The sequence below is a fragment of the Macrobrachium rosenbergii genome, chromosome 3, assembly GCF_040412425.1.
Source record: "Macrobrachium rosenbergii isolate ZJJX-2024 chromosome 3, ASM4041242v1, whole genome shotgun sequence".
Classification (NCBI taxonomy): Eukaryota; Metazoa; Arthropoda; class Malacostraca; order Decapoda; family Palaemonidae; genus Macrobrachium; species Macrobrachium rosenbergii.
In genome coordinates, this window is record NC_089743.1 from 81,354,267 (window position 1) to 81,377,188 (window position 22,922).

At 42.4% G+C, this 22,922-nt stretch overlaps 1 protein-coding gene across 1 annotated transcript; it reads left to right on the top strand.

Moving 5' to 3' along the window:
- The first annotated feature begins 1,443 nt into the window (after window positions 1-1,443).
- On the top strand, window positions 1,444-22,489 carry LOC136826295 (uncharacterized). The gene is made up of 2 exons (XM_067083524.1): window positions 1,444-1,645; window positions 17,498-22,489. The coding sequence occupies exon 2, from the start codon at window positions 17,640-17,642 to the stop codon at window positions 20,766-20,768; it is 3,129 nt and encodes a 1,042-aa protein (XP_066939625.1). The 5' UTR covers window positions 1,444-1,645; window positions 17,498-17,639; the 3' UTR covers window positions 20,769-22,489.
- The last annotated feature ends 433 nt before the right edge of the window (window positions 22,490-22,922 follow it).

Consider the following 22,922-nt stretch of genomic DNA (forward strand, 5'->3'; position numbering starts at 1 on the left):
CAACTTTCGTAATTCGCTTGCGTGTTCTATCATAAATCGAATTATATTATCTTGTTAACGTGCCATTGACTTGGTAATTGCAGAAAAACATTCAGTAGTCAGCAGCTTACATAAACGATTTGATGTCATAACACCTAAACTCTGCAGCTTTTATATATATATAAATATATAGCGCTGATGACTGCTTAAATTGTTTATTACGAGGGCTATGATGTCAGCACGTTTTCTTGAATTCCATAAGATACATTCTACTACATTTTGTAATTTCTACTAATGACTGTATCGTACTGTGCATACAAGTATGCATAATTTTTCATTGTCTCATTTTTTGCAGCATGTAACTTATTCTGCTGGAAACACTACAGGGACCACATTTGTTTGATTTGTACATTTTATTGGAATTTTACGAAGCGCTGGCAATGATTTCTTCTAGAACTCGAATCTTACTTTTAAGTTTCATTTCGTCTACATATTGTGTGTACTCAGTTTAAACAAGATATTGACATATGTTCGCAAATTCTCATTAGATGATTATCACAGTACTGTAATAAAACATAGAATATAAAAGGGAGAGCATGAAAAAAACAACCAGTGCTTGTAGGACGCGTAGACAAAGCTGCGTGATTCAAAGCGTCCTTGTGATTGGGTGATGACAATACCTCTACAGCAGGATCGCATCGAAAGACTCGAAAAGTAAATTAGGTAGGATTTTATCACTTTCGGTAAACTGGCGCATTACATTTCAGCTGAGCTTGCGAAACTTCGTTTTTGCCATTATGTCCAAATTTATGCTAAATACCTGCACAGAAAAAGTGTATAGCCATATTAGTATCCCTAACCCTGATGGGGCCGTTTCGTTTGGTGTGTAACTTTTGTAACCCCCTTCTGACATAACCGAATCACTTTTCTTAGATGATAATGTTCTGTCTTTACTGCTGTTATTATCTGAACATTTATAATAAGATGTTCAGTTTGCATATAATACCTTTATTAACTAAGGAATTAGGACAATCAGAAGGCTATAGTGGTAAGTTTGTCCAACAACTAACAATGAATTCCACTGGTCTTGCCTTTATTTATACCATTACCCCGCTGAAAAATAAGCTGTTACAACAGAATTTAAATTAACTGCGACATTTTTTTTACTAAACGATTTATTTTAAAAGAGATCAGATAAGTCTGGATGAGTTTTTTTATTAAATAAAATATAAGATTTTGATATTCTAATTCTGTTTCTGCAAATAAGAGGCCGTTATGTTTTTATGTGTTTTTGGAAATCATTTTTGACGATTTTAAGGAAAAGCCACTGCTCTCTTTCATGATACTGGAATGTTAAATATTTTTCTAGGATATATTATATTGTGTTTCATATCAAGCCAGCTCTATAATGGTCATGCCAATACGGAGAAAAATACTGAAAAATACTTTAATTTACCATAAATCAGTCAGTTTCCGTTTTCTGTTGAATACAACCGAACACACCTGTCCTGTCCTTAGTACTGAAAACATTCGCCATTTTATGCGCTTAACGTTGTTTATTTTGTCCAGGGGTTTTCAGTTTGACGTATTGCTGAAGAAGTTGTAGAATTGCTCAAATTTGAAAGTTAAAAAGACTAACAACAGCTAAATGGACGTTTTATAATACGTGAGTATCGTGAAGGGTTCGTTGTAGTTAGTCGTATGTTGTAGAACCGTGTGAGGCAAGGCTAAGTGAGGTAACTTGTAAATTTATAATTGAGCAGGTAACCTAATGAATGTAAAATAGCCCTTAGAGGCTTACGCTAAATTTTCTGATACTTGAAATTTTGATTAATTTGGACGTTCATTTACCTCGGATGTATATTTTTGGTAACTTTTTACATTCATAATTACTTGGTGTAGGAAATATGGTTCTATCAGAACCATGTTAGGTTTTAATGTGCTTTGGGTAAATTTTAGTGAGAACCATTAACATAGATTACCTTTCGTGTTTTGACTAGTAATTAACATATTCGTATTTATTAATATGTGTCTTGAATATGCATTTCAGTAACACAGGACCCACTAATATCCTACTGTGGGAAGAGGGTTTTCGTTCGGTGGGGAAACACAAATTGAGTGAAATATTAGGGTGTGGGGCCCTTACATAGCTATACCTCCACCCCCCCCTTTAGACCCCACCTAACCTAACCCAGGGCTCTGTAAAGTTAAGCTTATAATAGGGTTGTGACCTAACCTGACCTAACTTGGATGTCAGTTCCTTGCTTAGAAGCCCCCATGTTGAGTCCCCCCACTACCCACCTCCACCTAACTTAACCTAGGGCACTGGGTCCTTACCAATCCAGGGGCTTCAGACCCCCCAGACCTCCCACCTAGCGTAACCTAGGGTGCTCAGTCCTTTCTTAGATGGGAGGGTGCCTTTGTCCCTTTGTGGGCTCCTGCCCTAACCTAACCTAGGGATTTGTAGATTAATATGAATAAGGTTGCACCCTAAACTAACCTAACCTGACATAGGCCACTGGGTCTTTGTGCAGGGCGTTACTTGGGTAGATCTAAGTAGTAGCTCTGCGGCGGCTGTTTCTTTCTAACTTGACTTTTTCTACAGTTTTTTGGTTGCTAATTTTCGATTTTCCTTCAGTTTTTGTCGCACGAATGTAATTAACCTGTAATTAATCCCTGAAGTCCATCCAACAAGGGGTTTCCATACGCGATCTTCACAAGACAGAGCATGGGTACATCTGTTTGGAACGGTTCATACCCTGTCCAGCAAGTGCAATAACTTGTTAACGTATGGGTACCGTCCTCCCCGAGCCAGTACTAAACATGGCAAAGGGACATTCCATTTGGCTGACAACAAATGCACCGCCAGTGTCAGAAGCCCAAAAAGTGTAGAAAAAACCAGTTTCCAAGGTAAAAACAGGCGCGGAGATAATACTTAGAATTACCGTTACTTGAGACACATTCAATAAACTTATACCATTCAGAATCTTCAGGAGTTATTGTGGTCTTATGTTGATGTTGGAGGCTGCTAGATCTCTGATTGAGGTGGAGAGAACAAACTTGCTACTATAAAAAACTGTATAGCAACTGGTCCCAAAAAACTTAGTAATGAAGAGAAACCTAGGTTTGTGTAGGGCTGTTTGCCCAGCCTTAATCCACTCTTTAAGCTCTTTCCATAGACGATATATATTTTGGGTATGTATTTGTGGATTAGAGGGATACGGTACACAAAATTTTCTGAGTGATTAACTGTCTGGTGACTTGTTGGCAGATAACTTACTGCTGATAATAATGCTACCAGCCTTAGTTTTCAGCCAGAGGCACTAAGGTGGCAGCATTATGTTTAAGAGCCACTTATTTTCATTTGCCAAAATGCTATTCGTCAGTTGTGACGCCTACAACTACAACTAGCCCACCAATAAATTCTTCATTAGAGAAAGCGTAATCAGCGACTTCAGGACAAAGGTTCTCTCAAACATCACTAGGTTTTGAGGGATGTCAAGACACCAAGTAACTGTATGGTGATCCCGAGACATATTCAACAAATGATTCACAAATAATATTAATATCCACACTGGAAGGTGTAATTCACACCTTCCAGTGTGGAGATTATTCTTATTTGTGAATCATTTGCCTACCTTCCAGATAATTTAGAATAGAGTTGTACTTGGGTATTCTACGCAGTTAGTTAATACTGGATGTTCATGAAGGAAAGTAACTGCCTGCCCCCTCCAAAGTGTAAAAATTTGCATGAAATTTAGCAATCCAGGCAAAATAATCTAAGGAACAAGACTTGCTCAACTGCACTAAAGAAACCATGACTATGAACTGAAGCTGGCTTTTTTATATATATAACTTACCAAGTAATTACATTGCTCACAGTTTCACTTGCCGGTAGCTTAAAATTTTGAAATTTTGCAGGTAGTGCTAGTTTGCTAGTGTAGGTGACTTGACCCCACCCACTTTCAGGGTAAAAGAGGAACAACTCAGCGGAGAGCTCAATTTGTTTCTGCCACCCTTGACTGAAGTTCAGTTGTGAGCAGTCAGCTTGGTTTTAAGATTTTGTCACTTTTCCTTACGATAAATCTTCCATTTGGTGAAGTATTGATTACTTAGGTAGCCTTCAGCATTTGTATTTATGATAGGTTTTCATTGCAAGACCTTTTGTCATGGATTAAGACATTTTTTCTTAGCTTGGAGACTTTTTTTCCACTTATTGAGACTTTTATTATTGAATTTGGAGACTTTTTTTCCTCTTATTGATACTTTTATTATTGTTGACATGTTAGCCTTGATATGTCGGGCTCAAGTTCAACTAGCTTGCGGTATTGTAACAAAGGCTGCAATACGAGACTTGCAAAAGCTACTAAGACTCATACTTTGTGCACAGACTGTAGGGGGTAAGTATGTTCAATTGATTTAACTTGTGAAGAGTGGAGAGATTGGGATGCTAAAAAATGGAAGGTTTTGAGATCTCATTTAGCTAAACTGGATAGAGACAGGAAGAGGAAGGCGGCCTCTAGAGCTGATAGTAAGACTGTAGGTAGCCTTTCTGTGAAGTCTTCTAGTGAGGATATTCCTGTATTATCTGTGTCTGTTCCCACTTTGTCTCCCATTCCCAGTCCTCCAACTATTCCACCTTCTCCTTTACCCTGGCTCCCACATTTCTGACTCCGACCCCATTGCCAGCCTCAAGTTGAAGTTTGTGTGTAATTTTGACCAAAAGATGGGTCTTATAGGGGCATTAGGGACATCGGTGAAAGCCCTTATAGATAAAGTGCAAAGTAAGAGTGTTAGTGAAGGGGTAGTGGTGGAGGTGGCTACTCGTCCGCTGGTGCTCTTAGGCAAAGGTCACTGGAGTATTCCCATGCACCTGGGAGAAGTCATACTGAAAGCCCAAGGGAGGTTGTTGGGGTCTGCCCACGGGTAGTTGTCTTCTCGGTCAGACCTGTTGTAATGTCCCAGGTCACGATAGATGGCCGTTGGAAAGGCATCTTTACGGAAGTGAGTAGGCTGTCCTTGAGTCCTGAGGCTTCCAACCCTGAGAAGAGGTGCCAATAGCGCTTTAGTGATGAGTCGCGGCCACCGAAAAGGCCTGCGGCAGACATGGTCCGCTCCCCTCTGGTGCCCTGCAAGAGGTTCTGAGAACTTTTGAACAGCCCACGACCTTCATTCAGCTTCTGGGATAGTCCAGAATGGTTTTCTTAAGAGCGCCCAGTGCTGGAACCCAGGTGTCCTTCTTCGCGCAAACATTCTTCATCTTCCAAGCGATCTGCTTCTCGTGAGTGCGCCCAAGTGCCCAAGTGCCCTTCAGTGCCCGAGCACCCAGCAGCGCCCGAGCACCCAGCAGTGCCCAAACATTCAGTACCCAGTCGTCCAGTTTCTTCTTGGGAGTGCCCGGCACAATCTCCGACCCGTTGGCACCAGATGCCAGGTGCTTGGCACCAACTTCTGCACACTCGTTTTCATCACTTCTTGCTGTTGAACCTGTGGATCCTTCGTTAGCGTCTATTCAGCAACAATTGGCTGACATTTTGGGCTTTTTGAAGAAAGAGTCATTGTCTGCCTAGGCCCCTTCGAAGTCCCACTTATCTCCTGTTTCGTCGGAAGAAGAGGATGTGGATCAGGGCTCTGCTCCTTCGGCCTATGCAGCCTTGTTGACTTATTTGTTGCAGAGTTTTCCTGATTTTTTCTCACCAGCAGCTCCGGCTTCTTTGGCTTCCACATTCTTCATGAGTAACAAGCCTGTCGACCCCTCCAGACTACCGAAGATGGTGCTCTCATCTTCCTCAAGGAAGGCCCTGAATGAGCTTGATAGTTGGTTCTCTGAGAAGAGGGAACAGGAAAAATCTTCCTTTAGTTATCCTCCTTCTCGCCCAGTCTGTTGGGGGTATTTGGCACATGCCACTGGGGAAGCTCCTTTGCTGGGAGTTGCTGCCTCTTCCCAGGGGGACTTCTCCAGTCTTATGGACTCGTCTAGGAGGTCAGCTTTCAGTGTTGCCAAGGTGATGTTTTCTCCCATAGCTTCTTAGAATGGTCAGTGTGGGCATTAGCTTGGAAGATTAAAGACTTCCCCTCGTTACCAGAAGACGTCGCCTCGGATTGGCTTAATGTACTTTCATGTACTGATAAGGACATTAGGATGGCTCTCAAGAGTTAGCCTCTCTCTTCACCATGGGAGTACTCAAGAAGAGGGAGCTCTGGTGCTCTTTCACCACAAAGGGCGTCACTGCTTCGCAGGAATCAGCTTTGCTCACCTCTCTGTCTTGATTGTCAGCATCTTTTCCCTCAATCCACTGTCAGCGACATTGCTGCAGATCTTCAGAAGAAAATACTCAGTACCTTTTAACTCGGTCGACTAGGGACCCCAGAGAGCTTTCAACTGTTAGCACCAAATTCGTATCTCCCCTTCAGCCGCTGTCCTTTTGTGGTAGCAGATAAAGGGCCCAATCCAGACTTAGTGTGAATCTCCGGTTCTTGTCTCGCCCATTTAAGAGATCCTTCTCCAAGTCTTCCTCATGGAAGTAAGGACCCTGCCCTCCATGCACCAGTAGGAGCCAGGCTCCTCCATTTCTGGGAGAGATGGAGTACAAGGGGAGCAGAGCAGTGGATTGTGAAAGTATTGAGAGGTTTTCTATGTCCAGGGCAAGGGCAAGCACCCATCATGCTTTGATAGCCATCGGAGTACATCCTTCGCCGTGAAGTTCTCACTGAGTAGGTAACAACAAGCATTGTTTTCAGTGCTAGCAGTTTTTTCTATTTTCAAATTCATTACATACTAAATGTTTTGGAGTAGAATATGTCCATATATCCCACCTCCTATCAGTGTGGGAATTACTTTTTAAGTGACTTATATAAAAATGACAGTTTCACTTATACAACTTAACCGGTAGTTACATATAGCTGTCGTCTTTGACGCCACGGCAGTATTCAAATTTCGCGCTTAGCGCTATCGTTAAAAAGGTGATCCCTCTACCCCCGCCCTCTATCGGGTATCGAACCGCCCCAAGAACACGCTCATTAGTTTTGCGTGTCGAACCGGTAATACGGTTCTGCTGCTGGTAGTATTTCTCAACAACGAACTTCTAATTCCTTTTTGGTGAAGTACTCGGTTTGTTGTTTTTGCTGGCGCTAGTTATTGCTTGAAAGTTATTATTAGTTAGACTATTATGTCTGATTCTGGTTCTAGTGGTATCCGGTTTTGCAGCAAAGGCTGCAAAACCAGGCTTGTTAAGCTTAGTTTAGATCCGCACACTTCGTGCTTTTCATGCAGGGGCAAAAATGTTCTGCTGATTTGACTTGTAACGAGTGTGAACTTCTAACTTTGTCTGACTGGAGTGCTTTGGGGAAGTACATGAAGAAGCTAGAAAGAGATAGGATTAGAAGGCCTCTTTCTAGGTCTTCGAGGTCAGGAGGTAGTCAAGAGGTTTTTCAGAATCCTATTATCCCTGCTCCCCTGTAGTTCCTGTAGTTTTACCTACTCCGACACCGCTTTCTCCCAATCCTGATACCGTGTCAGTCCTTAATGCGTTTATGTCTTCCATGCAGAAAATGGGGGACAATTTGCAGCGGTTAGTAGACCGCAGTGATAATGCGAGTGTTGTGCCTTGTGTAAGTGTTGTGGAGGAGGTAGCCGGCCCATTCACGCTCCCAGGTCTAGGCCCTGTCAGGCTCCCAGGTTCCAGGGAGAAGGCATGCCGAAAGCCGAAAGGAGGTGAGTGGGACCTGCTCCCGAGTAGTTGCCCCTCAAGCAGTCCTGTTGCCGCTTCCCAGGCTGCTGGCCCTCACCACCTAAAAGGTGAGGAGCAGAGAGTGTCGAGTGGATCCAGTTGGAGTCCCTCCCGCCAGAGGTTGGCGTTTTTGTGACTCTTCTAGACCTTTGAAGAGGTCTCGCCTGCTTTCTCCATTGAAGATTCCTAAGAAGAAGGCTCTTCTGGAGGATCCTTCCCCTCCTGTAGCTTTTGGGCAGAACCGAGAGGCTTTCTTCGTCGGACTCGCCTCATTGCTATCGGTGGATCCTCCCTATCAGACGATTACATCTGAGAGGCCTGCTCCTTTGGCGCCAGCGACTCCTGTGACTCCTGTTCCTGTGGCGCCTGCTCCAGCATTCGATGAACCTCAACAGCTTGTGATTGACGGAATTAACGTTCGCGTTTGGACTCGATTTACAACTTTGTCTAAAAATCAAGTCTCTTCTTTGGCTCCTCCTACGATGCCAGCGGCGCCCACCTCAACTCCTCGCTCTGTCGCCCGGTAGCGCGCCGCTTGCGCCTCTGTTGGCGCCACCTTGGCTGCTGTGCCGATTGCGCTCCTTTGGCGCCTCCAGATACCAGCGCGCCCGCCCGACGACTATGTCTGCCGCCCGTAGCGCCGCCGCTATGCGCCTTCATTGACGCTCCTGTCGTTGTGGTACCGACGGCTCCGGCTTTGGCGCCACCTTCGGTTGTTGTATCAACTGCGCCTTTGGCGCCCGATGGCTCCTCAACAGGCTCAAACTCTTTCGTGACACAGCAAGAATATGTCACTAGCCTTCCAGCCCCGGGGCCAGGTAACTCAAGTCTCAGTTCAAGGAGACTTGGATGAAGATGTTGTCCAGCTGGACTTATCCCCAATTTCTGACGAACTCCTCTCGGGCTTAGAGGAGCAGTGTAAGGAGGAGAAGTCTCCGCAACTCTCTTCCTACAAGAAGCTCTTGAAGTTCTTTATTGAGAACTTCCCTGATTCGTTCGCGCCCGCGGCTCCTCCGTCTCCTGGGTCCCAGTACAAGAGGGACAAGGCTTCTGTTTCTTCTTCGGACTTTACCAAACTTGTCCTGTCCGCTCTCGCGAAGAAAGGCCTTAAGAAGATGGATGCTTGGCTGGCCGAGAAGAGGGAAATTGGAAAGAACGCCTTATGTCTTCCCCTCCTCGCTGCTCCTTCCGTGAACCGGAGTTGGTATGAGACTGGGGAAATGTTTTCCCTGGGTGTGGCTGCCTCCGCATAGGGGACTTCTCCAGTCTCATGGATGCCAGTAGGAGGACCGCACTTAATTCTGCGAAGGTCTTCTTTACGCCCTCCGAACTGGATCAAGTTTTCAAGAGCGATTGGACTCTTGAAATTGTGAGCTTCCTGGACTGGGCGACAGGTTTTAGCCAGGAAGATTAAGGATTTTAATCTTCCTTCCGAGCTCTTGGATGATGTGGTAGGAGTAGTGGATTGCATGGATAGGGGCATCTGCGAGTAGGTAGTAGAACTGGCCTCTTTATTTACGACAGGGGTTCTCAAAAAGAGGCAACTTTGGTGCTCCTTCCTAGCAAAAGGTGTTTCTTCAAGCCAGAAGTCGGCTCTCTTGTTTTCTCCTTTAAACAAGGCTCATCTGTTTCCGCAAGAGTTGGTTGCTGCAATTTCCCAGGCGTTAGCCCAGAAGTCAACCCAGGATCTTTGTCGCAGTCTGCCAAGAAAGCGAAGAGACCTGTGCTTTCTACCGCTTCTGTGCGCGGTGTTTCGGCCCCCGCTCTCGTATGGACAGTATAAAGGAAGACCTCTAAACGTGTTTTTGGCAGGGCCAGAGGAAAAGGCAAAGCCACGCCTAGAACCTCGACGGCCCCAGAGAAGAAATGAACCTTTTGTCCTCCATTCAGCTGTAGGAGCCAGACTGCAAAGGTTCTGGCAAGAGTGGCAACAGATCTCGGCAGACCCTTGACGATCCAAGTTTTAAAAGAAGGATATGCCATCCCTTCCTTTCCAAACCTCCTTTAGTGGAGGCTCCAGTTTTTTACAGGCGCATTCTCGCACAACTCGCTAAACTAGACGCCCTTCGCTTCAGAAGTCCGAGCCATGCTGGAGAAGGAAGCGATAGAACTGCTTCATGCCCTCTATCTCCAGGTTTCTACAATCGTCTGTTCCTGGTTACGAAAGCATCAGGGGATGGAGACCCGCCCTGACGTGTGAGGCGTTGAATGTCTTCGCTCAGAAGACAAAATTCTCCATGGAGACAACTCAGTCGGTCTTGGCGTCTTTTACATCAGGGGATTGATGGTTTCGATAGACCTCCAAGACGCTTATTTTCACGTCCCGATACACCCAGCTTCAAGGAAGTTCCTGAGGTTCGTCTTCGAGGGACAGTTTCATCAGTTCCGTTCCTCTGCTGCTTCGTCTGTCGACAGCCCCGCAAGTTTTCACAAGGATCCTGTTGTCAGCAGCCAGACATCTTCACCTTGAAGGAATTCGAGTTTCCATGTACTCGACGATTGGCTGCTCAAAGCTGCTTCGAGGGAGAGCTGTTTGGCGGACCTATCAAAGACTCTTCATTAACGAAGTCTCTAGGCCTCATTATCAACGAGAAGAAGTCTTGCCTTACTCCCAGTCAGCAGATTGTCTATTTGGGAGTGAGTCTGGACTCTCAGACTTTTCAGGCTTTTCTGTCCAACCAACGGATAGCCTCATGCCTGCAGAAGATCGACGACTTTCTGCAGAGGAAGATTTGTTCCGCGAACGAATGGATGAGCCTCGTGGGAACCTTAACTTCAGTGGAGAAGTTTGTAAAACTGGGGCGCTTTAAACCTGAGACCACTGCAGTTTTACCTGCAAGAGAAGTGGCCCAGGAAACAGTTCCCGGACTCCTTCACATTCGCCATTTCGAAAAGATAAAGGAGTGCCTCCGTTGGTGGAGGTCAGAAGGAAGGCTGTCACAAGGACTTCTCTTCAGCTTCCGAACCCAGACCTAACTCTTTTTCCGACGCCGACAAGGGCTGGGGAGCGACTATGGGGACAAAAGAAGTTTCGGGGCCAGTGGCAAAGAGAAGAGAGAAACTGGCATATCAATCGAAAGGAACTAAAAGCGGTTCACTTAGCCCTGTTAGCCTTTCAAAAAGAAGTGGAAGGCAATGCGTCTTGGTCCAGGCGGACAACACGCACCGCTCTGGCATACATTCGAAACAGGGGCACTCACTCGTGGTCCTCCACGAGACCTCGAGGGAGCTTCTAGTTTGGACGCAGGAGATCGGGACCAGACTAGTAACGAGATTCATTCAAGGGGAGAAAATGTAGCAGCGGACCTTCTCAGCAGAAAGAACCAGGTCCTATCCAACGAGTGGACTTTACATCCCCTAGTTTGCGCAGGAGCTTTGGAAGATATGGGGACGTCCGCTCATAGATCTCTTTGCAACCGACAAAACGACTCGGCTGCCCCTTTACTGCTCTCCAGTTCCAGACAACAAAGCGGTTTTCGTGGATGCAATGTTCATGGACTGGTCGGACCTGACCTGTATGCCTTTCCCCCGCTCAAGATCCCAAGGCGGCAAGTAATCTCAAGTTCTCAAGCCATCAAACGCAAGGATGACTCTGGTGGCTCCATTCTGGCCGTCCAGGAGTGGTTCCCGACCTTCTAAACCTACTGTCAAACTTTCCGAGACTTCTGCCAGAGAGACCAGATTTACTCAGACAGCCGCATGACTTTAAGAGGTTCCACCAAAACTTGTCCGCTTCTTCATCTTGTCGCCTGCAGACTGTCAGGAGACTCATCAGAAAGAGAGGCTTTTTCAAGAGAGGCTTTGGAAGCTATCGCGAAGCCAAGAAGAGAATCCTCCGACAATGTTTACCAGGCGAAGTGGACACAGTTTAGGTCCTGGTGTCGAAGAGAAGGCGTGTCTTCTTCTTCGACGCCTATAGCCCAGATGGCCGATTTTCTCTTGTTCCTCCACAGAGAGAAAAGCTTGCTGTACCTACCATTAAAGGGTATAGAGCCATGTTAGCTTCGGTCTTTCGACATAGGGGTCTTGAAGTGTCTTTGAGTCAAGACCTTTCAGATCTGATTAGATCATTTAATACGTCAAAGAGAGACCAGAAGAGACCAGTGGCGTGGAATCTTGACGTAGTGCTGAGATGGTTACGGCCTCAGTCCTTTGAACCGATGGCTAACATCTCCTTGAAGGATCTCACAAAAAGACTTTTTGGTAGCTCTGGCTACGGGCCAGGAGAGTAAGTGAGCTACATGCGATTGACAAAAGAGTAGGCTTTGCTAAGGGAAGGCAGTATGTATGTCTACTCTTGGTTTCTTAGCCAAGAACGAAGACCCGTCTAGACCTTGGCCAAGAGAGTTCAAATTAAGGACCTTTCCCAATTGGTCGGTCCCAAGAACCCGAAGGTACCTCTGCCCTGTGAGAGCTCTCAAGTTCTACGCTCAGAGAACGGTAAGAAGCTCAGAGGTCCCAATGACCACCTCTGGTGCTCGGTTAGAGATCCTTCTAGGCCTCTCTAAGAATGCCCTTTCTTTCTTTTTGAGAAGCCTGATAAAAAGAAGCTCATGAGCAGTGTGCTGACTCGGAGATGAGTATTCTTAAGGTAAAAGCGCACGAGATTAGAGCGGTTTCGACTTCTGTAGCCTTTAGCAGAAACTTATCTGTGAAGGACTTGGTTAAGTCCACCTTTTGGAGATGCAAGTCAGTGTTTGCATCGCATTATTTAGTGGACGTGGCAAACTGTTTTCAAGAGTGCAGTACGATGGGGCCCTTTATTGCGACTGACACGGTGTTGGGGGAGGGTGAAAAGGAGTCCGCTCCTTAACTAACATTTTCACCTTGGTGTTGGGGTTGTTGTTTTTTGAAGGTTGCCTGGAGATACATGATGTGTTAGTATCTTCCAGTTTTTAATCTTTGGTATTGGTTTTATGGTAATGTTAGGTGATCCTCGCTTTGTTGTTCGTTGTACCGCGCCCTGATCAAGGGCATCAGACTTGTCCGTGCGCAGCCATGTTCTCTACGGCAGGTACTGTTTTTTTATTGTGTCCGACACACGGATCCCTTTTTATATCCTCTCGGCACAATATAAAGGCCAGCAGACTACAGAGGCAGTAACCACTGAGTCAGCTACCTTTAAAGGTAAGGAACCTATGTCTAACTTGTTGCAAGTAGATAATTCCAAGAATTTTATTAGCTGCCAGTGCCCCACCTCCTCAAGGTGCCAATCAGCTATATGTAACTACCGGGTAAGTTGTATAAGTGAAAATGAAATTTTATGATAAAATAACGTTTCACTTATACTTACCCGGTAGTTACATAATCATAACCTCCCTCCTCCCCTCACCTGGGCAGTTGGGCAAAAACTTATGACATGTTCTTGGGACGGTTCCTGATACCCGATAGAGGGCGGGGTAGAGGATCACCTTTGTAACGATAGCGCTAGCGCCAAATTTGAATACTGCCGTGACGTCAAAGACGACAGCTATATGTAACTACCGGGTAAGTATAGTGAAACGTTATTTTATCATAAAAATTTCATTTTTATAATAAAATAAGGTTTTATTTAAGTAATTTACGAAATAATTACATAGCTATAGTTTTCACTTTAACGGTAGCTTAGATTCAAATTTCGCAGGTAGTGCTTCAGTATAGTTTGTGTAGGTGATCAGGCTGTCCCACTAACGGAATATTGGAACGACCTAGCAAACAATTCTAATTCGTTTCCTGCCATCCATGGTGACAACACTTGGTCTGGCGGTAGCCTTTTTCGATATTTTCCGATTATTACCGGATTCAATGGAGGATTCTTTAAATCAGCCATCGGAACGCATATATTATAGCCTTCAAGCTGAAATCTTTCAGGATGAGTTTTTTCTTACTTTGTTTTACGTTGATTCAGTCATCATCGAGCCGCCGGTAAACGATGCCATTTGCATTGATGGTTTGTTTACCTGTTAGGCTTTTGCGGTGCCGATAATAGTTTTGCCTTAAAAGTAATTCTTGGATGTTGCGACATTCCATTTTGAAAGTAATTTGTATGTTACGCATTTTCATTTGGCCATAACTTTGGCAATTTATGAATTGTTTTCCGCCTATAAACTACTAGCGAGCCGCTGATAATAGTTTTGTTTTTAAAAGTAATTCTTGATTGTTACGACACTCCATTATAAAGTAACTGGTCTAGATACTCTTATAAAATAATTGGTCTATGTTAGGTTTTATGTTAGGCCATAACCTTTGCAATTTATGAATTGTTTTACGCCCTTAATATACTAGCAAGCCAAAGATATAGTTTTGCCTTAAAAGTAATTCTCATATGTTGCAGCATCTCATTATTAAGTAATTGGTGTAGCCTATGTTACGTTTTCTCATTAGGCATTAGCTTTTGCAATTCATAAACTGTTTATTGACCATAGGCTACTGGTGAGACGCCGATAATGTTTTTTGCTTTAAAGTCTTTTTCAGATGTTACTACGTTGCATTACTATCTTTCATTAAGCCATAATTTTGGCAATTTATGGTTTGTTTATCGGCCATATGCTTCGCGCAAGCCACCGATAATTGCCTTGAAAGTAGTTCTTGGGTATTTTGCCATTACAGTAAACCTGTAACTTTTGCAATTATGATTTATTTACCGGCCCTATGCTTCCTGGAAGCCTCCGGCAAATAACAATTTTGACATAACCATCACATCTTCCTTTAGAGAACTGAAAGTGTTAGGCAGAAAGTAGTAAGGAGAGAATTGGTGGTTTTTGTTGGCGGCTACGAGTTAACGTTCTCGACAGCCAAGAACCAGCTCATGCTACGAACCTTGCTTGCACCGATCTCGGGTGCCAGCTTTGTCCCCAGCACCCTCTCTCATGTGCTCGGCGCCAGCGCTATCTCCCTGGCACCAATTCTCTCCTACTACCCATCTTACCACATGCTCCTACACCTGGCTCCCTTGCTTCCCTTTCCATACCTTTGCCAGTCTTCTGTCTTGGTTAACAGATGTTAACCTTGTTATAGTGAAGTGTAACGCAGTAGAGGAGGTGAATACTCGTCCCCCGATACTCCTAGACAGAAGGTCCCTGTCAAACTCCCCTGCAAACGTGGGAGGAGGCAAACTGTAAGTCCAAGGGAGGTTGGGGGGTTTCACATGGGTTGTTACCCCCTCAGTCGAGCCTGTTGTGGTCTCAGGTATCGGCAGACAGCCACTGGACAGGTGTCTTGTTGGGTGTGTAGTGGAGGAGGTAACTATCTGGCCCTATTGGACTTCATAAACCCAGTCCCTGATAAACTCCCCTGCAAACCTGGGAGGAGGCATACTGTCGGTCCATGTGAGTCCAAAAGGGTTTTGCCCAAAACTGTATCTTCTCAGACAACCTAGCTTCAGAGATACTACCACAGGGGTCTGCTCTTGCCCAGACAGGTGCTGGACTGTCCATAGGATTGTCTTTCGAAGAGTCTTCAAGGCGTGTTGCAGAGGTTATTGCAAGATTCAGAAGTCACCCCCTTCCTCCATCTCGCAGACTAAGTGGTCATCTTCCAAAGCTGGTGTCTCAGACTCTTCGCCTCTTCTTTTTAGACATCTCTGACCCTGCTGCAGATTACCTCATTGTTTCTGAGAAGATCTAGGTTCTCTTGCTTTCCTTGAAGAGGTACCTATCTATACTTATCTCTTGGTTAAGCACAGAGACCTGGATCTTTCATCTTCTCAAAGACCTCGCAAGCCTTTTTCACACCCAGCTAGGAAGCAAGAGATGTATTATCCTCGTTTTTTCCTTTGATTTTAGCCAAGAATGAGGATTCATCTGAGACCTGGATCCGTTCTTTCTCCCTTAGAGCTTAACGGACATCCTTGGCTTCCAGGAACTCTGGCCAGCTCCCGAAGGCATATGCTTCAAGCACCCAGGAGCGCTCACCAACTCTGAGGGAAAAGAGTGGACTCTCTGCCCAATTGGAGTTTTTTTTTTTTAGGTATTTACTTGAACTGGACTTGATAATCAAGAGGGCTTTCTTGTCCTTTGATGTTTGGTCAAGAACCCCTCTCCCTTGGATGAAGATTGCAGTGTCCTTCATCCTTAAGAGAATTTCTGAAACATTCAGATTCAGAAGAACAACTTTGCCTTCTTTTAGTGAAAGCTAAGATTACCTGAGCAGCCTCTGCTTCTTTAGCTTTAAGCTTTCAGGCACATATGTCTCTTACTTCCGTTTGGCATCAGCCTGCTGGAAATATATCGTCCTTCACGTCTCACAGGCACACATGGCCATTACTTCCATTCTGCATCGACCTACTGGAAGTATAATCGTCCTTCACATCTCACTATCTTAAGAAGTGAAACCTGAACTTCTATCTCTGCTGGCACCTAGCTCTTCAGGTGCCAGCTACAGTTTGTTGCCAGCTTTAGAGCTTCCAGAGCCTCGAGCTGCTAGCTTGCCTGGCAGCCAGCTCACCTGGCGCCAGCTACAAGTCTGGCCCCAGCTATAGAACCCCCAGCGCCCAGAGCTTCGGGCTCCCCTGGTGCTCAGCTTGCCTGGCACCAGCTATAGTCTGGCGCCAACTTTAGGGAGCTTAAGGCTTTCGGGATCTCCCAGCAGCTCAGCTGGTGCCCAGCTTGCTTGGTGCCAGCTACAGTCTGGCACCAGTGATATTTTTACCAATCCGCGAGCTTCCACAGCTCGCCTGGTGTCAGTTAAGTAGCGTGTAAATTCTGCAGTACCACAAGATAGTGACTGGCATGGTATGGCAGGAGAAAGCATAAGATTTTTTCCTATTATCTCTTCACCTTCTGGTGAGGTATAGAGCTTTTAGGAGCCAGGACCTGGAGCACCCACCACTCTCAGTGGATGGGTTGTGGTGTTATTTCAGTGTAGGTGACAGAGTATCTGATTGTTTTTATGTTGGTACTGCGCCCAGGGCAAGGGCACCTAACAAAGTTATTGGATAACTCCTTAGCTGCATAACTTCCACTGATGCTTTGGTAACCATCAGAATACTCCTTCGCTACAAAGCTCCCACTTAAGTAGAGGCAACCCTTGGCTCTACTGCCACGCCACTACAGGTTAAGTTGAGCGACAATCAGTTGCACTTTTATACTGCAGGCTCTCTTAACTAATGAGGAACAACAAGCATTGTATTCAGTGCTAGCAACTTTTCTATTTCAAATTCATTACATGACTTAAGTTTTTTGGAGTAGAATACTATGTCCATGTAACCCATCTCCTGTCAGTGTGGGATTCAGCTATGTAATTACTTGGTAAGTGACATATAAAAATGACCTTTTTGTAATAAAGTAAAGTTTTATATATACTTACCAAGTAATTACAGAATCGGAGCCCGCCCTCCTCCCCTCTGATGGACATAAGGCATAAAACGAATGAGAATTGTTTGCTAGGTCGTTCCACTATTCCGTTAGTGGGACGGGCTGATCACCTACACAAACTATACTGAAGCGCTATCCACAAAATTTTGAATCTAAGCTGCCGTTAAAGTGGAAACTATAGCTATGTAATTACTTGGTAAGTATATAAAAAAAACTTTATTTTATTATAGAAATGTCATTTTTCACACTGTACAATGGTTTAGTTGTCATTTGAAACTGAATATGTACATTATTTTAGTACAGTACTGTATGTTCTGAAATGGAAAAAAAGTCAAAATGACTTATGGAAGTTCACCAAAAGGTTTGGGAATGGGATGACTTCATTTAATGTCATTGGAATCGCAGAAGGTTAAAGTTGAATAGCATGTAAGTTTTTAAGATAAGGTGCAATATTGGTTTTACCATAGTTGTGACTTGTAACAAAATACTTTTCAGAGAATGTTCCAACACTGGATGTGGGAGCAACACTTTGCAGCACTCATTTATTATGAGTAAAGGATAAAAGAATTTCAGTGTTGAGCTTGAAGTCTCTTACGACTGCAGAAATGAAGTGATCATCATTATCTTTAACTTGAATATGAAGAGGTGTGTGAGTACTGACCATAATTCTGGTGTTAAAAAAATGATTTCCCTAAGAGAAAAGGTAAAGTTAAGAGGAAGGAAAAATTCATCTACCCAGACCTTTCATGAGCAAAGTGCAAAAGCCAAGCCAAAATCTAACATGAAAAATAAAGGCTGCAATGCAATATTACACACTTCTAAACAGTATAGAGGCTTCAAAGAAATCTCAAGACCCTCAGGAAGTACTAAACAGCCTATTAATACTGATGATGACCATCACCATGATTATGCCAGTCAAGAGCAGTTGGGTGATGTGAAGCATGTAAAACATTTACCATCAGAAGTGAGTGCGGATATAGATTTACCCTTTGTAGACACTACGGCCATCAAGTCATTGGTTGCTGGTGTTCCCAGAATAGTGTATATGGGAAGAGGGGATTTCCACAGAGTTGATTGCATTCGAGTTTGTGACAGCACAAAGGTGACTAAAACTTTTAGAAATATATCAGTTTTGCAGGAATATTTAAAATCTGAGGATGCCAGAAGGTGGTTATCAGAAGAAAATGGAGCAGGTAGTATTGTGCCAAAAAGTGAATATGTTGTAGATGGAACAAAATCAAATGCAGTGGAGATTGCTGGTGGAAATGGGGTTGATGCTAAGGAACCTAGTGTCAAGAGAATCAAGCAAGAGGTGGATGATTCTTCTGATATTGAGAGTAATAGTACTGGTATATTTAATGTGTCATATTCAGAGAAATTTAATATGTATAAAGTCGTTTATTTCAGTCCTTCCAATAATCAGTTTGTAACCAAAGTTTTTGGAAAGTTTTCTTTGTTACTCGAGTTTCTGGAGTCAGGGGAAGTGAGGGGTTGCCTGTTGGATATAAATGATAAATATAAAGTTCACTCTAGTGTTGTTGTCAATGATTATAAAATTGGCTTGACCAGTAAATACCAAAATAATGCAGAAAGTATGAGTGTTGAATCAGTTGTCAGTAGTATTAAATGTGATCCCGAAGTTTCAGATAGTAAAATATGGTCTCCTGATCTACCTAAAGCTTCATCAGAAAGAAAACATAGTTCATATTTATCTGTTGTAAAGTCGTATTTACCTTCTGATGAATCTGAAACTTCGTTTGGTGATGGAAATGAAGAAAGTGTTGATGATTTAGAAATAAATGATTATCAAGATAATGTGAATATTGATGAAGAAGGTGGTGATGTTAAACCTAAGAAAGAACCTTGCTTTATTAACAGGAAAAATAATTGCCAAAGTGCTCCCATGGATACTGAAGGGCAGTTTCCTAGAAAACGTTTGTCGTTAAAGCATGATATTGACACATCAGCTATTAAGCCATTGATTGCAGGTTACCCAAAAATATCGTATAGGAAAAAATTCAACTTCTATAGAATTGTTTGTATTCGTGCTTGTGATGGACAAAGAGTTACAGCTCCTTTTAGATCTCTCTCAAAATTACAATCGTTTTTAAATTCTGAGGCAGCAAAGTCTTGGTTACTTGATGAACGTAATGTTAATGTTCGTTCCAAAAAGAGCAAATCGTGCCCTGTGTCATATAATAGTGAATTACTCGCAGTAAAACCAGAAATATCTTTCATCAAACCTGACAGACTTAGAGTGCTGTGTATTCCTAAGTGTGGAAGACCCAAAACCAAGTTTTTTAAGTGCTCAGATCAGGGTCAAAGCGATTTAAGTGCAATGCAGAAAATTAATGATTTTTTGACTGGTCAAAGTTTTATTTCATGGATCACATCAGAAAGAAGGTGTGATAATGCAGGCAAAGGGGTTGATTCATGTTGGATTTGGAAAGCCTCCGTAAAAACAGGACCTGACATGCGTCTCTATCTAGATGAATTATTAGATTTTGATTGCACTAAAAGTGTAGATGTGAATCCTGCTATTGCCCCATATCTTGAAATACATCATAATCCTTCAGTGCCATCTGTGTCTTATGCATGTAATCCTGGATGGGGCAGAGCTCACAGAAGTGATGATACATTTTCTTTGGTAGATGGTGCTCCTCATGACTTATTTGAAAGAACTTATAGAATAGTTAGTGTTTATGTGCGTTGTTCATCAAGATCTACCATGTGCCGGACAACATGTGGAGAACTTCTTTCACAAAGCAGAATTGTTGGCAGTTACTTTTCTTGTTGCAGGGAGCCCGTACCTGCACATAATGAATGCTCCCATTGTAAAGCAACAACATCATCATATAACAAGTGGCATAAAATGAATGATGATAGCATTTTATGCAGAGTATGCTATAACTATTTAAAGAAAAAGAATGTTCCTAGACCATTAGATTCTAAGAAAGTGCATCGTAAACCTTTTTATGTCCACAATCAGTGCCAGTACAGATTAAGGTTAGAATTGACAGCAGACCTGCAGCATTGGCAGATATTTTATCACAGTGCCAATAATCAAGACCATGACACTGCCACAGCTGTTGGTTGCAAAAGATTTACATTAACTGAAAGAGATTACATTGATAAGGTACGCTCCTCAGCAGGTAGAATGACTGCCAAGCAGATTGGGATTGCTTATAGATATGAGAAGAAAAGAGATTCACCGCATCCGATGAAGCAGTATCAAAGTCGCTGTAAAGTTGTGGATTCACACATCGTAGATAATGGTTTTGTAGCACCTGTTGAAAATATAACAATCAGTCCTGATTGGAGGAATGCAGAATGTGATGATTCCTTAGAACTTGAAGTGGATTGCATAGAGTTCGAGATAAATGATGTAGAGCCTGAGGTAGCACTGAACACAACTGTACCTACAGTAGTGGTGGAAACAAAGCCAAATCTTGATTGTAATGGCGATATTCAGGCCAAAACAACTTTTCATAAGAAACCTGCAAAGTCAGAAGAGTGCCTTATTGTCTGCTACAAGTGTGTTATGGATCCAGGTAGAAAAGATAATCCATTTTCATGTAGGGAATCCAAAGAACTTGATAGTCATATTAAGATGTGTCATAGAGAGAACTATTTTTGCTGTTCAATGTGCTTTCAGGACAATATAGTGGAATCTTTTCCCAGCCTAAGGATATTGAACCATCATATAAGGCAGTTTCACAACAAAGACCGAAGTCTTAAAAAGGTGCAGACTATTTTGCAAACATAATTCCTTTGGTAATGATACTTGTCAATATTGAAATGTTATGAATATGAGGATATCTTGGTTTTTAATTGTTTCCGTTTGTTGTTTTATTCAAAGATGTAAGTTTCTGCAAGCAGAATGTGGAGTGAATGCAGTTGCAGTATTATATTCTGATTTTTTTTTTACTGTTCAATTTATTGGGAACCTGTTAATCCTGGTTCCTTAGTTTTAATGAGACTATGAAAGTATTCAGGAAAGAAATTGCTTTTTTGTTACACTTGATGTTCCAAGTAATTAAAGTTCTTCCATTCCTGTTTGATGATGGGAATTTTGTACTGCAGTGGGAATGAGTTATTAGAAAAGTAAGTAGTTCTCATTGGAGATGAGTTCATATTATAGTTCCATTACTTTTCTGATTTGTCTAAAAAATATCTCTATGTTTGAAGATGGTTTTAGTTAACTTGGGAATATTTAGAGAGCTGGATTTGCATACAAGAATTGCACTCTTGACTGTTGCCAAACATTGATAATTATTTAAGTGTATGAATGGTGTCTAAAAAGGTAGAATATTAAAATTACCTTGAGGAAAAGCCAGTTTAGTAATAATTTATCCATTTGATTGAAGTGTCTTATGTCAAAACCTGGTTAAGATTTCGACAAATAATGTTGAAAGTTTGTTATTGTTTCAGGTTGTGTAATTTTGTTACCATTCAGTGTTCTTCAGTGTTATATCCCAAATTAGCAAAAAAAAAAAAAAGAAAAAAAATCAAAGAATTAATAGTAGCTAATGATGGATTCGGGCAACAAAAAACTTTTAGTGTAAAAACCAAACTGAATGAGATATACAGCAATTTGTGATATTTTGTTTGTAAGTTTTTTAATGTTCAACTTTTCTCATGCAAATTTCCATAGGCCTAGGAGGCCTATTGCAAGCAAGTGCTTTATAATGCAATAAAGGTTGAAGAATTGTGATAAGCAGAAAGTAAGCATGCACACATTAAAGCAATTCTTAATCATGATGAATTAATAAACAATAGTAATTAGGCCATATCCAAGAAAATTATATATGAAAATAGCCATAATTTTGTCAAACACTCAATAAGCGTGAAATGAGTTAGCCTAGTCCTGTTTTCTTTGGCTCAATCCAACATCGTGCTGATTAAAAATTGTGCAGTAGGGAAAATAACTATACTGTACTGGTGTATCTTGTGTGACAGGTGGAGGGGTGAGGCCAAAAAATTAATTTAAGAAGCATTTAGAGATTCTTGTCCGGCATAACATGAAGAATTGTGTTGATGGTGCTTCACTAGGTTTTGATGCAGAATACCTCATTTGTGTAAATTATGTTCATTTTTGCATCAGGTTCTTGAGGTTTAAATCATCAAGAGTTTCCAAGTATTATTTATTACTTGTTTGAAATGATTTCGTTATATGATTATCACCAAATTAGTTTTTAAGGCAAAGGTGCCTTTTCTGAATTACATATGCAAATCATTCTGAAGTTGTTATTTTCATTTCATGGTGCAGTATTGTACTGCTAATATCAGTGCAGCTTTAAAGTACATGTATGCATTTTACAATATTTTTTGTATGCCATATGTATTTATGTTCTCTGTCAAGATGTAATCTCAAAGTGATAAAAATAGTTAAGATGCACACTTCTCTTCTTCTGTGATAACATATTTTTAATGTACAAGAGAAGTGTTAGGTTAGCCGCAGTCATTGAAATGTACTAGTAATCCCAAGTGATTTTTTTAATAACCTGTATTGTATATTTTATGAATAGCATTAATATTTATTTGTTTTAACAGAAATCCCATCTATCTACAAATGCATAGCTTGTGTGATTAGCACTCCAAAAGATGTGCTCCATGGATAAAAGGAGAGGAATACTTTTACTTGGTCCGATAAGTTATGCATCTGGGAACACAGGGCCTGTGTGGTTAAATTATTCTTTGGTTTTTTGTCGGTTCTAAATTACTTTCATGCATAATTTTTCATAAATTGACATCAGTTTTTCTTTGCTTGCTTGATATTGTAAGTGCGTGGTTCTCCCAGTTTCTGATGCATGTGAGGACAGTGCAGTACACATATTCCAAAACCTGCAGTTCGTGTGTTTTTGGTGGTGGGTTAGCTAGGTACAGGTAGATTAGGTTTCTTGAAAATAGATTGTTAGGC

Coding starts and splice junctions, on each gene's coding strand:
- LOC136826295 (XM_067083524.1), top strand. CDS start 17,640: ATGAAGAGGTGTGTGAGTACTGACCATAATTCTGGTGTTAAAAAAATG.